The sequence below is a fragment of the Chlamydotis macqueenii genome, chromosome 1 (assembly GCF_036417535.1).
Source record: "Chlamydotis macqueenii isolate bChlMac1 chromosome 1, bChlMac1.mat, whole genome shotgun sequence".
NCBI lineage: Eukaryota > Metazoa > Chordata > Aves > Otidiformes > Otididae > Chlamydotis > Chlamydotis macqueenii.
This window is the reverse complement of record NC_141556.1, coordinates 9335947-9351537: the sequence shown is the minus strand read 5'-3', so window position 1 is coordinate 9351537 and position 15591 is coordinate 9335947. Positions and strand designations below refer to the sequence as shown.

The 15591-nt window shown below is 37.7% G+C and overlaps 1 protein-coding gene across 9 annotated transcripts in view; it reads right to left on the bottom strand.

Moving 5' to 3' along the window:
- Positions 1 to 15591, bottom strand: part of SEMA3D (semaphorin 3D) — a 146205-nt gene that overhangs the window by 56905 nt on the left and 73709 nt on the right. For all 9 annotated transcript variants that reach the window (XM_086745612.1, XM_086745602.1, XM_086745620.1 and 6 more), the window contains 4 exons: positions 11895 to 11957; positions 10042 to 10161; positions 5799 to 5892; positions 2349 to 2477 (listed from right to left, as the gene is read on the bottom strand). In XM_086745612.1, the coding sequence (XP_086601738.1) occupies positions 2349 to 2477; positions 5799 to 5892; positions 10042 to 10161; positions 11895 to 11957 (406 nt within the window). The remainder of the gene's footprint in view (positions 1 to 2348; positions 2478 to 5798; positions 5893 to 10041; positions 10162 to 11894; positions 11958 to 15591) is intronic.

The following is a 15591-nucleotide window of genomic DNA, read 5'->3' as shown; positions in this document are numbered from 1 at the left end:
TAGCAAAACTTCTTCAGCCCGCTGCAAAAAAACAAGTTATATGTTTTATGCTTATCCTAAGTAAACCATGAGTCATGCCTGGAAATAATTTATTTTTAATTGTACCATTACTCAAGTATGTACAACCTTTCCTGGAGGTCTAACACATACTTAGTAAATGGGTGGTAGACTTAGGGAAGAGGGAATTTAGATGAGATGGGAGTTTTAAACCTGAAATCAAGTAAATATTTTCTTTATATTAATATCGGCTGAAAGCACAAATGTATACATGTAATGTTACACAATAAACTAGAAATATATTGGCTACCCTATGGCTTATTGCAGAAATGATCCCATCACTGAAAGTTGCACTCTAAATTTTCTTCGACCTTAAAACGACTATTTCAAAATATTGAAAGCATTTAGTTTATACCTGTGCCCCTTAGCATAACACTGCCTGGATTGTGTTTGTGAAGTCTTAGAGTGTGGCTGCAGTTTTTTATATGGCTGGAAACAAAATAAGCCTGAAGAATATATGGGGTCTTCAGTGTTTATATAACGTGGGGCAATTTTCACATTGCAATCTAGCACACTAAAGTTGTTTTTCAAACCCAGACATTAATACATTATTCTCCTTAGAAAAAATTCACAAATATAGCTGCTTTAGGTGAAAGTGGAATAAAAAAAAAAATGAATCAATCTAAAAGAAAAAAGAAAGGCAGACACTTTCTACTCAGCCTCCAAGCTAAAACACATAAGCTGTTCTCAAACTTCTGGTTTATCCTATGTTCTTGTACTGTTCCTTTGCCTCAAACTGCTCATGAAGAAACATTAATAGCATAAAGAAATGTTTGAAACTGGATATTTAAGCTATAAGTTCTTTTGGGCTAGGAACTGAACCCTGTAATGCTCATCAAGGTGGGTCTATACTAATGATAACACCAGATGCTCCTCAGGACCAAACTGCAGTAAATCTTTCTTTTTAGGATATTATAGCATCCCTTAGGAAAGTGGCTACCCCAGCCATCTTTCCATGCTGAGCATCAGCAGGCTGCCAGTGATAAAACTGGATATTCGGTTGCATCATTAGTTAGAGTTAGAGAAATGCCTGCTGGAAGGACTCATCCTGGTCCATATCACTGAATTTCTGGCCGACATTGCACAAGGAACGTGTAGAAATGAGAGGGAGGAGATAGGAAAGGTGGGACAAGAAAGATTTTGAGCACAGAAGATGAATGTGGGATAGGTCAGCAGAGTAAGATGTGAGATTTTTCTATCTGTCCAAAGGACTGCTCCTTTTTGGAAAGGTAAAATAACTTTAGAGTGGCTTCTTTCCTCCTCATCTCCCAGTAGAAAACCTGAGGTTATGGAGTTACATCTAGACAGAAATGTAAAGCAATAGCTTGGAGAAGGGAGCGGAGTAGGGAGAAAAAAAAAAAAAAAAAGAAACCCAAACAGAAAAAAAAGAACACTTCCTCTTCTTGAGGTCTCAAAGAGTTAAGAGGCAAAACTATCCCTTTCAGAAGTTGTCTGCTGGGAAGACAACTTAACCCTGTGGTCAGCAGGCCCTGGCTTTACAATACACCCATAATAGTTACACAGGCATCCTGAATCAGGGCCAGTGTTGCCACATCTTTAAAGATAGTTGACGGCTAAAAGGAGGATGCTTTAATTCAGCAGGGTTAGCTTGTGAGTGAAGTTTTCCATGTTACTCTGTGTGTGGTTTAAGACTGACTGGGTGTAAATGCAGCCAGTTTTTTAGAGGGTTTACTAGCTCAGAATGTTTTTTAATGGGCAAGAAAAAGCAGTGTTTTGCTTGGGAAGCTATTTTAGGGTGTCCTTAGTGGTTTTAAAATGATCCTCACAGCAACAAAGGGTATTTTTTCCCCCTCAAAAAAGGAAAAGAAAGAAAGAAAAAAAGACCTCCTAACTGAAAATGTGAATTTCTAGTCGGTCATTTCAACATGCTGTAGGGAACAGCTCTTAACAAGTGATTGGAAAAAAGAGCGTTTTAAAAAATTTCCAACAAGGCTGGATATAGAAGCCTTTAGGTCATGATACTATTCCAATTACAGGAGTATATACAGATGTACAGAACAAAGATGGAAAGAATTATTAGGTCTTATGCCCCTACTCTTTCCTTAATTAGCATTTTCACCTCTGTGACTTCTTAAGTACATTTTTGTTGCACTGAGGTTTTGTTTGTTTTTTTCTTTTTTTTAAAAAAAAAAGCCTACGTAATCCAAAGATACCATGATACAATATCTATATTTATAGTTACTGGACATATATTTATATAAGAAAGGGCCTATTAACTTCAGAGAGGCAGGGACAATGCAAATGACAAGAGCATATGTTTGGGATCTTACCAGTAAGCCAGTAATGTTCAGAAATGTCAGTTCTGATGTAATGGTGGTCGTGAGAAGGACCCAGAGAACGTGTTAGAGCAGTGTCTTTGCCAAGGAAATCAGAAGCTGTTCCAGCATAAAGATATTCATCTGCAAATGAAAAAGAAATAGGGTTTCTACAGCTGTAGGGTAAACAAAATCAAAAGTACTTGTGTTTTGTTGCGTGAATCACACCTGTGTTCAATTGGCCTATGAACTAATTTAATTTTTAAAAATATTATTAGCTTATATTTTAATGGGATTTGAGGTTCTGTGGCATTACTTACATTTAAGTGAGGGCAATATTTGTAATTGTATGCCTGAGAAGTAAAGGAGTCCAAATCTAATTTTCAGATCTTTTAGGCACTCAGAAGTAAAAACCCAAGGCTTTAATGAGCGCTGGGCTCTTACAGGTATAAAGATGTATTTGATCTGAGCGTCCTGCCCTGTAAGCACTGACCGTGGACCTGGGGACCATGGTGAGGACATGATCATCTATCCATTTAAGCTAGCTTTCCTGACTCAGACTTGCCACAGCTCTGATGGCTTTGCTGCTCCTAGGCTTGAGCTAGTAAACATGATGGATGCTTCACTACGGGAACTTCACAGCTTGGCCCTTTCCTGGTGTAGGTAGGGATCTCCATCCAACACTTCATTCACGAAGAGGAATTTGGGCACTATGGGAATAACTCTCAACTATGTAATGTGTTAATGGTAGGAATATGGCTACAAACCCAAATCGTGATCATTTCAGCATAGCAAATGGTCCTACTAAAATAAATGAGACATCTTGCTTGAATAAGGCAGCCAGAATTTGTCTCACAAGAAAACTATATCTACAATCCAGTTCAGTGTGTTTGCTGCAATTGCAGTTACTATTTAGTCTTCTGCCAGCTTTGTGGGCAATGCAAAACTTAACAGCCTTAAAAATTTCACAATATTTTCTATTTTCCTTCAGATCTCGTTACTTTCTACAAAGAAGCACTGTGATTTTTTTTTTTTACCACAGTGTATTTTACAATTCTCTTTTTTTTTTTTTTCTGCAAATTAACAAGATAGATTTATTGGTTGAAGGAGTTTGTTTTTTGTTTAATGACTTGCAACAATAAATCCCTGGAGTTTGTAAAAAGAAAAAAGGTTCATATTCATAAATGATAATCATATAAAATGCTATATGATGCACAAATATCCACGTCCAGGAGTTGCTTGTCCAAGTTTTCTGGTACTCTGGGTGGAAACATTTCACAAGATTTTTTAAAGAGAAGTCCTTTGTTGAGAGTGAATGCAAAATAAATACCATTCAGCATAGATGTTGTGTGTTTTCATTTGGAAAGATGTAAATGCACTTAAGAAAAAAAGATCAATGGGGAAAAAAAAAACCAAACAAAAAAAAAACCAAACCAAAAATGCAACCCACTATCCACAAGCACTTTATTTGGCCAAAAAAGATCTATCAGCTTTCTTTTTACCTCATTTTTATTGTTACTTATGTATTATTTCCATGACAGTATTGGAAAGCACATCTTTCAGACAGCATGTCACCTTTGTAAAGAAACAATAGTGCATTCTGAAAGGTATTTGTCACAATGAGGAATGGGCAGGGTAATTGGTGTTTGCTAACTGACAAGCACTCAGCGATCGATAAATCTGAAGGGCTAACAGAAATTCTCCATCCTTACTTAGGCTCTGCTGACAAGGCATTTTCAGCACTCCTCTTGGCTTTTTGTATCTCTAATTCCAAGTTCTAGTCATTTCCAGAACAGTTTTGGTGAGCAGTAATTTGCAAAAGAAGATGGATGATGAGCAGGTAATTTTTCAGTCAAAAAGACTAGCTTCTCAAATTTATCTACGGAATTTACTCAGGGCAAAACGTTATGTAGAATTCAAAGAGAGATTATGCATTTCTACAAAGAATGAAAATTACTCAGTTGTATTAACCTACATACATAACTGAAAATATAATTAAATGTTATTTAGCTCATATATATATAACTGATTACAAAGTACTTTCTGAATGGTACAAGTAATATTTATGGCCATTTAGCAGATAAATAAAACTAGGCAGAGAGAAGCAACATGCCAAAGGTTACTCCTCTCGTCAGTGGCAGAGATGGGAAGTGAGCTCCCCTGCACCCCACTGCAGTATCTTATCCATGAGCTATACTGCTCTCCTAGTACTTTTGGGAATAAAGTAATCATCAACAGATAGGCCGAGAACGCATTCTCTGGTCAGGCCTGTAACTCTTTACAATGCTCCTTGTACATTATTGTGAAGCACTTGACACCAGGCATAGCCAGAGGAGGAATACTAGAATACTCTGACCATTAATTTTATCAAGCCTGAAAATGCTTAAGTACCAAAGTTCATGTTTTAGTTAGCTAAAGGACAGCAGCCTCTTCATTTCACAAAATTTAATAGAGCGGTCAAAGTACTGGAGTGCTACTGAAATTAGCCAATGAAATAATAAATCATGGACTTCTATTGCATTTTAAAAAAAAAAAAGAAAAAATAAGTTGAAAGTTTCTAGAATCTCATTTTAAAAATAGACTTCACGGTCATTAAACAGTACTAGGAGTCCCTGAGAAGAATAAGCGCTGGCTTTAATCTATTGTTTTTAATAAAGGAAGTCCTGCCCCATCTGTTGGGTCAGAATCACAAATCATCTATCTTATTATCTGAGAATAAAGACTGAACATTAGTCATATTCTTTTTATAACACTGAGTGACCGATACTTCAAAGCATTGTCACCACTGCTCTTTGGCTGTAAATGAAAACGTCATGGTGCTTCACTCTTATCTTGTATTCATATGCTTGACAGACAAGTTAAATGAAAATTGTCCAAAGCTATGAACCAAACCATGACAAAAGTAGCTCTTATAGTGATTTGAAATCCAGAGGTCAAGCTGACATTCCTCGGCACCAAATGTCAGACCACACAGCGCTGCGATGCACACAGCAGGCAGATTGCACTATCTTGTTCCGAGGCTTCCAGCTTCAGAAGTGGCTACTCGAGTAAATAGAAACCTCAAAAATGTATTTATGGAAATAGTGGATGTCAGCAGACTTCAAAGGGCAGAACATATTGATAATTGCAGAAAGAGGCCCAGAAGCGCTTGAAACATTGTCCGTCTGTGTGGTTTTTTTGTTGTCTTCTTAAAGGAGAAATGACTGAGTGAGGATGAAACCACCTTCCTGCTCAGCTGGCAGAGGCTTCACCGCTGCTCAAACGTCTCTGTGTTGCGGTATTTCCAGCTCTTTGATGTCTGCAGACCGAAGGCTTCCTCAGTTCCGAGAGCACAAACCAGCATTGGGAACACGACTAATGCCAGAGGAGCTCCAGCAATGGCACCTGCTGAGCCTCTGACCCCAGGCTCACGCACGAAGCCACTGCACTTCTGAGAGGAGCACCTGGCTCTGAGTGGTTCCTTACCTGCCATCACTGAAGCGAACGGCTGCTGAGGATCAAACGGGCATTTCAACCTGCCTGACTCCAAGTTCTGAGTATCCAGCCGGAACACCGTTTCCTGAGAAGAAACACATATTCATTACCCTGGTATGGCTGCACAGAAAAACTCACTTAGATGAATTCTTCTGCTAACATATGAAGTGAAAGCGTCTCAGATCACGCAGCTGTCATCTCAGCATTAATGTTTAAAGTCCTTGTCCCTGTTTTACATCTGGATTTTTTTTCACTTATTGTTTTAACACATCTTGTTCACTCTATAGTGAAATGTAAATGTTAAAAAATACAATTATTTTCAGAAAAAAAATGATGCATTGTTAATTTATACTCAAACTAAAAGCTGGATTGTACTTAAAAGTCACTGGCTTCTATTTGGGAAAGTGCTGATAGACTGTGTTGCAACAGGAGACCCAGAAGGGATTCTGGCTGACTCTTAAATTTCTCCAGGGACTGCAGAATAATTTTCACAGCAGACACAGTTCAGCCACTTCTAAATGAAAGCAGCATATGCTCTCTCTTGTTATTTTTAACAAGGCTAATGATACAAGAGATATCGCAATAGATCCTCCTTTGCAGTTCCCAAATACGTTGTGATTAATTCCTCGGTCACAGAACAAGGGCAAAGAGGAAGATTAAGAAAATAAATTATTTAAAAAATATTTATGATGTTTTCAGTGGGGAATCAACAATTCAATTGTTTTAAGTAGTAATTTGAAGTTTTACTGTAGTTTTGAATTGCCAAAATTAATACTTCTACTTGTTCTTTTCATTAGTGTCCTAAAAGCACACTTAACATGAAAACTTTAGTGAGTACTTTTGAAGGCAAATTGATCACTCAGAGGAGCAGAGGGAAGTCTTTGCAGATATAGAGACTTGATTTTCAGGAATCTGCTGCTGTTAGAGAAGGGAGATTGCCTACAGAAGTACCATTAATGTCCTCTCCTACCTGCAGTGGTATTTAAAATCCCACTACTGTCCAGGAATCAAATCATTGTGGGTTTAATGTCTGTTGTAGAGATATAACCTTTGAAATTAGTTTTAAAAACCCAAAACACATCTATGATTTAAACATTTACTTTAAAAAGGGTGAAGTAACTTCAACTGTTTGTTTCTATACCTCTGCCTTGCAAGAGGACTGGAAAATACAAATGACAGTTAAGTATGCCTAACAATGGCCACATAGGATCAGACTTCAAAACACATTAATTCAATTCATCCTTAATGTACATCGGATTATAAATGACCAAACCTTTCTATTTCATTGAAGTGTCTCCTAAACTCTCTAGGTTCAGAAGACAATAGTCCAGGATACTGAATAATTAACTCCTTAAGAGAAAAGAAAAATCAATTCCAATCTATGAACGTAAATTCCATTTCCTCTAGCAATCCTGGCTGATACAAAGCAGAACTTAATCATCAAACAAGTTTTGATACCTTCCCAAACCTGTGGGATATCAGGTAAACCAAATTCTCAGGCTAAAGTGGATCAGAGCACATCAAAGACAAAATTAAATTAATTTTTTTTTTTCTTTCTCCCCTGACGATGCTATGTTACTGTCCCATTCTCCTTTATTCTAAGATGTGCAATCCTGAGCTGCTCAGAGGACTCTTGCTGTGTCCCAGGCAAAGGGGTTGTCTCCAAGTCCAGCAGTACTCAGGGGGCTGAGGGCTTTATAGATCAACATCAAATATTTCAGACTTCACCCAGACAAACTAATGGACACTACCAGGCATTCACAAAGAATTAACCTCCTGCTTTCCCTTTGGACAAAGCTTTCAAAGAAAAGAGCATCCCTTGGAGAGCTGTGGCTAACAGCACCAACCAGGCCAAGCCTCTTCTTCACCAGCCAAGAGAAGTTTTGGCAGTGACTTCAGCAACAGCAATACTAGGACTTTAATCCTCTTTAATTGCGTGATCCCGTAGGGGATTTGTACTGCTTCAAAAGCCGTAAATGCTGTGGTTTTGAGTCACCCGATCCACACTGTTTTCCTCACTGTTTTCACAGCACTGGCACTGGCCTGCAGACCACTGAGCAGATCCACCAGCAGCTTTCAAAGGTCAGTGGGGCACTGCCTGGTTTTGCAGTCTCCATCAGGCTATCTCAGGCCCTGGGTCTCCCAAGCATCCCACAGCTTCCTGTAGAGGCTCCTAATTACCAAATATCCACTCTCCATTCTTATAACCCAGAGATTAAAAAAAAAAAAAAAAAAAAAAAAAAAAAGGAGGAAAAAAAGGAGAAAAATACTGAAAGAGCAGATCTGCAATAAAAATGCTTTGAAACACCATGTAGGACTCCCGGCTTCAGTTCCTACAACAAGGAGACATTTTCAGCTGTCTGTCAAATTCGTGTCAATGGGTCTGTCCTCAGCACCCTCCTGCCTTTTCACATTTATCCGGAGAAGCAGAGCAAGGACAGTGGCTGAAAGGCGTTTAGGGTCCAGGAAGGAAAGAGAAAATATTCCTGATGCCATTCAAAGCTGTTAATTCAGTAGGAGGTTGTAGAAGAGATGCACCAGCGGAAAAGGCATGAGTAGTGCTGAACACTGTCCAATCTACAACTGCGGCTGAGCAACCGGGAGGAATGCAGGAGAGGCAGGACATGGAGTCGGTGGGGGGATTAGGAAACACAATACCAGGATTCTTCTTGCATTTCCTCTCATAAGGTAATTGGTCACGTCTAATTGAGACAGACCCCTTGTCTAGACTGGTTGCTGGACTGAGCAATCAGACCAAATCCATAATTTCATAATGTCTGATGAAAACAACCTTCACAAATGAAGTAGTTAAAGGTGCAATGGTAGAGTGAATAAAGCATCTTGCTAATGACCCAGAGGTAAACCAGAGCCTTACTTATATTCTTACTGAGAATCGTTCTGTTCAATTCAGCTGTGTATTTGATCATTCATGCTAAGGAATTAGCATGATACAAGGGATCTAAAATTTCGGTTGCTTCAATTGGAATATTTAAACTAGTGAAGCAAAGAAGCCTACAGAACCATTTCCTTGCAAGCCCAATTATACGGAATATACCAAACAATACCAGGATCATTAATGGCTTATTAGGGAAAGAACATCACCATACAGGTTTCAGGCAGCTCCAGTTTTCTGTAACATAGCCAGCCCCCACACTGGTCATCAACCCTCAGATTGTCTGGAATACAATGATGTCTCAGCCTAGGCAAGTATTAATAACTTTTTAATTTTTTTTTCCATTTTTCTGTGAGCATCTACCATTGATTCTGTATTCCAGAATAACTCCAATGTGTACATATTTCAGATTATCGCATTTAATAGCATAGTCTGATACCTTATTTCTTACATTCTAGAATTTCACTGAGACCCAAAGAAAAGAGAAAGCTATTTCTATAGCAGCATAGGAAGCCTGCACTGCAGGCAAGAAGCCAGACAGGTCACACCTCGACGCCGTCTGAGAACAGAGCCAGTGTTATAAATATAGCCAAGGTGTTATACATAGAGGAGTTAAAAAGAGACTTGTGTACTAAGTGGCTGCTTGACACAACACCAAAATTCTTCTCTTGTGGGGGTTAGGTCTCAAACATTTGCCACTTAGGACAGAGATTTCTTTGTCACCAGCAAATGAAAACCAATCAGCTGCTAACTTCCGTTCAGGAACGCGCCACTGGTGGTGGAGATACCAAACATCTACTTAGCGACAGGGCTGTAAACCATCTACAAAGTCCGAGATGCTGTGCTTGGACTCAGGCTCAGAGGCCATTTACAGTCTCTGTATTACTGTCATGCACAAGGAATAGGAAACCATCTCTGTGGACCAAGAGTGTATATGTATATATATATACACATTAAAAAATAGAACTTCAAGTGTCATCTTGACCTCTGCATGTGTATGCAAGCAGAAAGTATGTGCAGAAATTATTTACTAGAAAGACAGACATCTGCATTAAATGTGCTCTTCACTTAGTTAATCATATGAAAGTGTCATTCTGAAGAAGTTTGTGTATTAAGACTTATAGAGGAAAGTGCTTTGTTCAAAAGCGATATGCACATATCAAATGTGAGAACACGAGTTCCCGTCTGACCTGCAAAATCCACCATTTAGCCTGCTATTTATGCAAGTTGCTGTCAGTTCATTTTTTACACACTAGCACAGTATTTTCCAATCTGTGATGAATGCTAAACAAGAGTAGGGTTATTCCTTGACATGCCAGAGCAGTGAGGAAATTAAATTACCTCTTTGTGAGTTCCAAGTTCAATGTATCCACACAGAGGGTGAAACGCTCCTGTGCCACAGACGTAAACATGGGTTCGATTGTAGGGCTGAAGAACCCTGATAAAATTGGCACATTCGGTCTATTGGGAAAAGAAAGAGAAAGGTTACTTTTCATGTTTATTCTTCTCTTTCACATTATACATTGTAGTAGGTTATAGCCATAGTACTGGTGTGTTTAAACTCAGAACTACTGTAGCAGAGACTGTTTACAAAATAGTTCAAAGTTGTGACAGATAAAATTTTGCAGTGGCTGTCTACTAGGCAGTTCATCAATCAGACGTGTAAGTCTAATTCTGCCATGATGCTTAGAGCTGCGAGAGGCTGTGTGGTAACAGTACGGTTTGGAGGATATCTGCCCAGCCTGTTTTGCAGTAAACATCCCCTGCCAACAACTGGGCAGAGGTCAGAGAGCCATGGGGTTGGTCTGGCTACCAATCCTCCTGCCCTTGCTCCCAGTTCAAGGTTCTGCACAAGCTTTGACACCAAAGATTACATGGTAGAAATCATTGTGGTGGACTGAAGGCCTTCAGCATTCTTTCAAGGGTATGTTTTGTGTATGAGTGAATATTGCGTATGAACCAGCCACATCCTACTGGTCACTTTTATTTGGGCCTTTCTGAGTCCTGCGGGGTGTTCGAATCGTTCTGGCTCTAGCTGGACTTGGTCCTTGCTGGTAGGTAGCACGGATGGCTGCCCCACGCTGCAAGGGTGCTAGACAGCGTGTAGGAAAGGCTTCCAGCAGCCTTGCCCAAAATTAAATAAATACATACACATATAACACATATACACTTAGGAATACACAAGAGCTATTCATACTTTCAAGCTACCACCCTGCAACTAAGTAAAAGGCAAGCTGTAGAGACAACGTAGGAAGCAAAAAGGAGGTATTTATAATCTAGGTCCGAAGCAAGTATTTCCCTCTCTTGACCCTTTCCTTTTGTCTTCGTGAAGAAATAGATCAGCCCAAATCCTGCATATAGACCATATGTTCCCAGTGCTCAGCAGAGGTGTTGTTTAGTTTTTGTCTGCTGTAAAGATAAGGGTAGCAATAAGTTAGGAGAAAAAATTGAAATTCTTCAGGCAGAGAGCTGAGAGAGTGTTTTGAGTCAGAGTCCACCTTGGTTACAGACAAGCTGGACAGAAACCACAGGATTTGTGGAGAGAAAAGGAAGAAATTTTATTACGCAGCCGGGAAATGTCTACATTTCTAGTGGGTTGTAGACACATGATGTAATCTGTGCTATGTAAAAGAGATATGAAAGTTTTATTGTATATATGAATGCACCTTAAACAGACTTCCTAAAGATTTGTGGTTCCAGGGAAAAGCCAATGAGTCTGAGATTTTGTTTTAACCTTAACTGCAGCTGTCTGCAAATTAAGTTAATTTGTACTCTGCTCTGCTACACAGCTTCATTAATGAATTATAACAAAGTTACATTCAGGATATTTCCAAGAAAAAAAAAAACAAACAAAAAAAAGCAGTTTGATGGGAAAGGGGGATTTCAGGGGAGTATCGCCAAGATGCATTTCAGAGGAAAGTCCATTCACATCTCAACTGCATTTATTACATACAAGGATGGCTAAGCATGATTGCTACATGGTATATTGAATATATTTTTTTGTTGTTGAAGCACTAACTTTTAAAGAAAAAAAAATGGAAGTGTAACTTTTTTTTAAATGAAGAAAAAACAGTTCATTAGTTCAGGGAAAAAAAGTGTAACAACAGATTAGTAAGATATTTTGTACTTTAAGAAATAAATACACAGATATACAATATTCTCAGCAGTGAAAAAAAAATATATGTCATACTTACATGGGCATCTTTCCCAGCTAATTTGCATAATTCTACTTTTTCTTTTGCTGCAGGCCAGTATATCTATAACACAGTTAAAATAAAATAAAATTATGAATATTATTAATTGTCCTTTAACTGAATTTTAACTATATCCTTGAATGAACAGTTAAAACAGATTTATGCATGTTGAATGAATTTGCATGTAAATTTAAGCAAACATGACTTCAAATACAGGGACCCATTACAAAAACTGAAAAGGCTGTAAATCAAAACCTCTGTTCTTTGTTCATTTCTTCATTTGCTATATATACTTTTAAAAAGTACTTAGTTCTGGCTAACACACCTTGTCACCATTACAAATCGTGTGTTTTCTTCAAAGATACGATATGCCAAATCATCTTGAAACTAAACTGACTGCAAAACAAGGCAAATTACATTTGTGATGAACTTGGTCCAGTGATGTTGGTAAAGCCACTATAAAAAAAAATACTTAGCTGTTACTGCCATTCTCAAATAAAAACAAAGTTCCGATCAAAAAACTAAAGGTGGCTTAAGGGAAATTTACAGAACAAAAAGTATATTTGATAGAAAAGAATAGCACACACTTTCAAAATGTCACTGATCAACACTAAGTTTACTGGGAAAATGACACAAATTTAGAGGAGAAGCATGTACCTTAGATAATTGGTAGCATACATTATTACTTTTTCTTCTTTAATCTGCACTGCAGAATTCTGTAAAATAGATTTTGGTGTAGTTGGAGCCAGATGACAAATTACTATCAGTTATTGTAACCACAATTTTGTTAGCAAAGAAATATCAATGGACAACAGCTCAGGTTCTGGCTCATTGATTTCAATTAAACAATCAAAATTGGATACTATTGAGGATATGTTTGATTCTATTAAATTCAAAATAGAAGCTAAACATAATGTCTTCCAGAATCATGGGTCTTTTTTCCTTCTTATTTTGACAAGACAAAGCTATAGTCATTTATAATAACTAATAATAAGAACAAACACAAATCACACTAATTTTTGAGCAAATATTGGTTAGGAAATTGCCTCAAGTCCTAGGAACCTGTATGCAGGTAGTCACAGATGCTTTAGGGTAGTGTTGAGTCTCAAATCACACTTTATAAAATCTTAAATAGTGAAATATATAGGCATAAATAATTATTATAATTTGCATGAGAAAAAAATCATCAGCAAGGAAGGGTGCACAACTCAACAACATGCAAGAGGAGTTAACTGCTGTAATACTCCCTTTCTTTCACCCAGCTGTTGGCATCTTGTAGAATTTGGCTTGCCACATATGCGGGCTCAGTCTCACGCTGGTAAGGAAAGTGAGAGTGCCCTTATCAAACAGCTTTATCACTGTCCAAAATCCACTGTTAGTGTTTCTCTCAGTCTGGAAACAATCTTTTTATTTCACTTCTTCCTCCCCTCTTCCCAGTGAAAATGGATGTATTAGCTTTCCACAAGGAAATTAATTTCCTCTCAAGTGAATTTGCAGGTACCTTTGTGATTAGAAGCTCTTAGTAAAGATAATGTATTTTAAGTTACTTAAACCTTAACCCTTTACAGCAATATTTACTTAAAGTCAGAGATAAGGCAGTATAACAGCATCTCAGCACCAGAGCACAAATTTACTTTCCCAGAGCATTTTCTCAGAATGACGTTATGATAGGTACAAAAATGCAATCTGAAATAAACTGTGCCAGTGTGTCTGGATTACACAGTGTACAATGCCAGAAAGTACTGAGGAAAGTATTGGGAACATCACAAAGTCACAGGAAAAGCTGAAAGTAGGACCAGTGAACTCATCTGTTCTCTGCCTGGGAAAAGTGGGATGAGTCTCACTTGTAGCACTGAGCTGGCTCAAGTGCCACTGGTTAAGGACAAGGAAAGCCTGAGGCTTAAGAGGTGCTGGTGAAGAAAAGCTGATGAAAAGGAACAGCTGGAGCAATATAAGATCATGGATCTCCAAACACATTTGTCCAAGGAAACTTAAGCTGTGATCTGATCTTCAGCTCTCTTATATGTAAACTTGACCAATTCCGCCCAAGATGCCTATACCAGTAACAGAGAAGGCTAGAAGTCTTTGAGCATTTTTGGAGGTTTTTGGCCAAAATTTAAGCATCCAGTTAAGTAGACCCTCTCTAGTCTTTTGAAAAGGCCCAGCTCTCCTTGCCAACTACACAGAAGAACCAGACCCCAGCTTTGGGAGACCCAGTTACATTTGAAGACATATGCTTTAAGGCATCACATGTGTTAATGGACTGGACTCTACTTGCAATTCTTGCATATATTCCTTCATGGGAAATGGTGTTTGTTCTAGGAGCTGGACCAGTCCGGCTGAGATATACACACCTCCTTTTCTATGATAATTGACCACAGTCAATTATCACAGAAAAATCAATTGTTTTACTTTCTGACTAATCAAGAGCCTCACTATTTAGCATTATACAAGGCCACAGTAGACAACAAAAAGGGAAGTTAAGTAATCCAACTGCAAAATCAATTTGCAATTATTTATAGGGGGGTTAAAGTGATATTTATTTGCTTTCCATATGAGAAATGAGAGTTCCCAGAAACTGTCAGTTCTAAATTGTAATAGGTCAGGAAAACTTGCATGATAAATAATGAGCCAATGTGCTGAGCAAGAATGCATAAACATAATTTTTTATTAGATCACTTGTGTAACAGTACTACAGGTCTGGTTCCCTTAAGCACTGACACACAAGTAACTTTACACATGTAAACCAGTCTCTCTGAATTTTCCATACATAAGCTTATTTACATGCATCTCTGTCAACTTTTCTGTAGGGGATGTAGCGGTCTTCTGTAGGAGTCTTAGTGGTTCAGACAAGTTATCTAGTTTCACAATGTGTAAAAAGTAAGACTAGATGCTCCAGTAGTTTCTCTTATATTTAAAATCTTTGAGCTTGAAGATGGTTTGATTCTTTGAAACTGGCAATTTTGTTTCATAATTTTTTAAGTTCACATGCTAAATTCATAATGGTAACATCTTATTTAACAAAGTCTTCCTCCTAAATTCCTCAAAAAATAAAACTTCAAAGAAAAAAAAAACTCAAACAATAAATAATAATGGTGACAACAACACTGGCATGTAAAATTATAATAACCTCACTTTACAAACAGAATAAATTATATGTATAATATCTAGGTGGGGTTACTGAATTTAAGGGAATAATGTATCTAGTTGAAATACATGAACTATGTACTTAAATAGGATTATTTTCTTCTCCTAATCTTCAGTTTATTTTCCTTGCAAAATATCTATATCAAAATTCCAAAGGTCGGCTACTGTCATTATATCCTGATTTTATCTTCTATAGTCCAATAAAATAAAATACCTTACCATTACTTTTAAATCATTCTACAAATATTTTCTTAAATTTAGCAACAGGAAAGAAATTAAAATCTCCTAATAAATGAAAGTTAATAAGTTCTCCGCTAACAGAGTGAAAGAAAACCTCCAAGGAGTACGAGATTTAGTAGTACATAAGTGTAGGACAGATAAGGTATCACTTTAAAGGGTAGTTGGAAGCTGATTTCTGATTAAAACAAAACATTAAAAACCACAAAGGTCCTTTTCAGATCAGGAGCAGAGTAATTTCCAAAAGTAACATTTTTTCTTCCTCCAAACATACACTTTTACTGTAAAGAAAGGAATGAAAAGGGAATTTAAA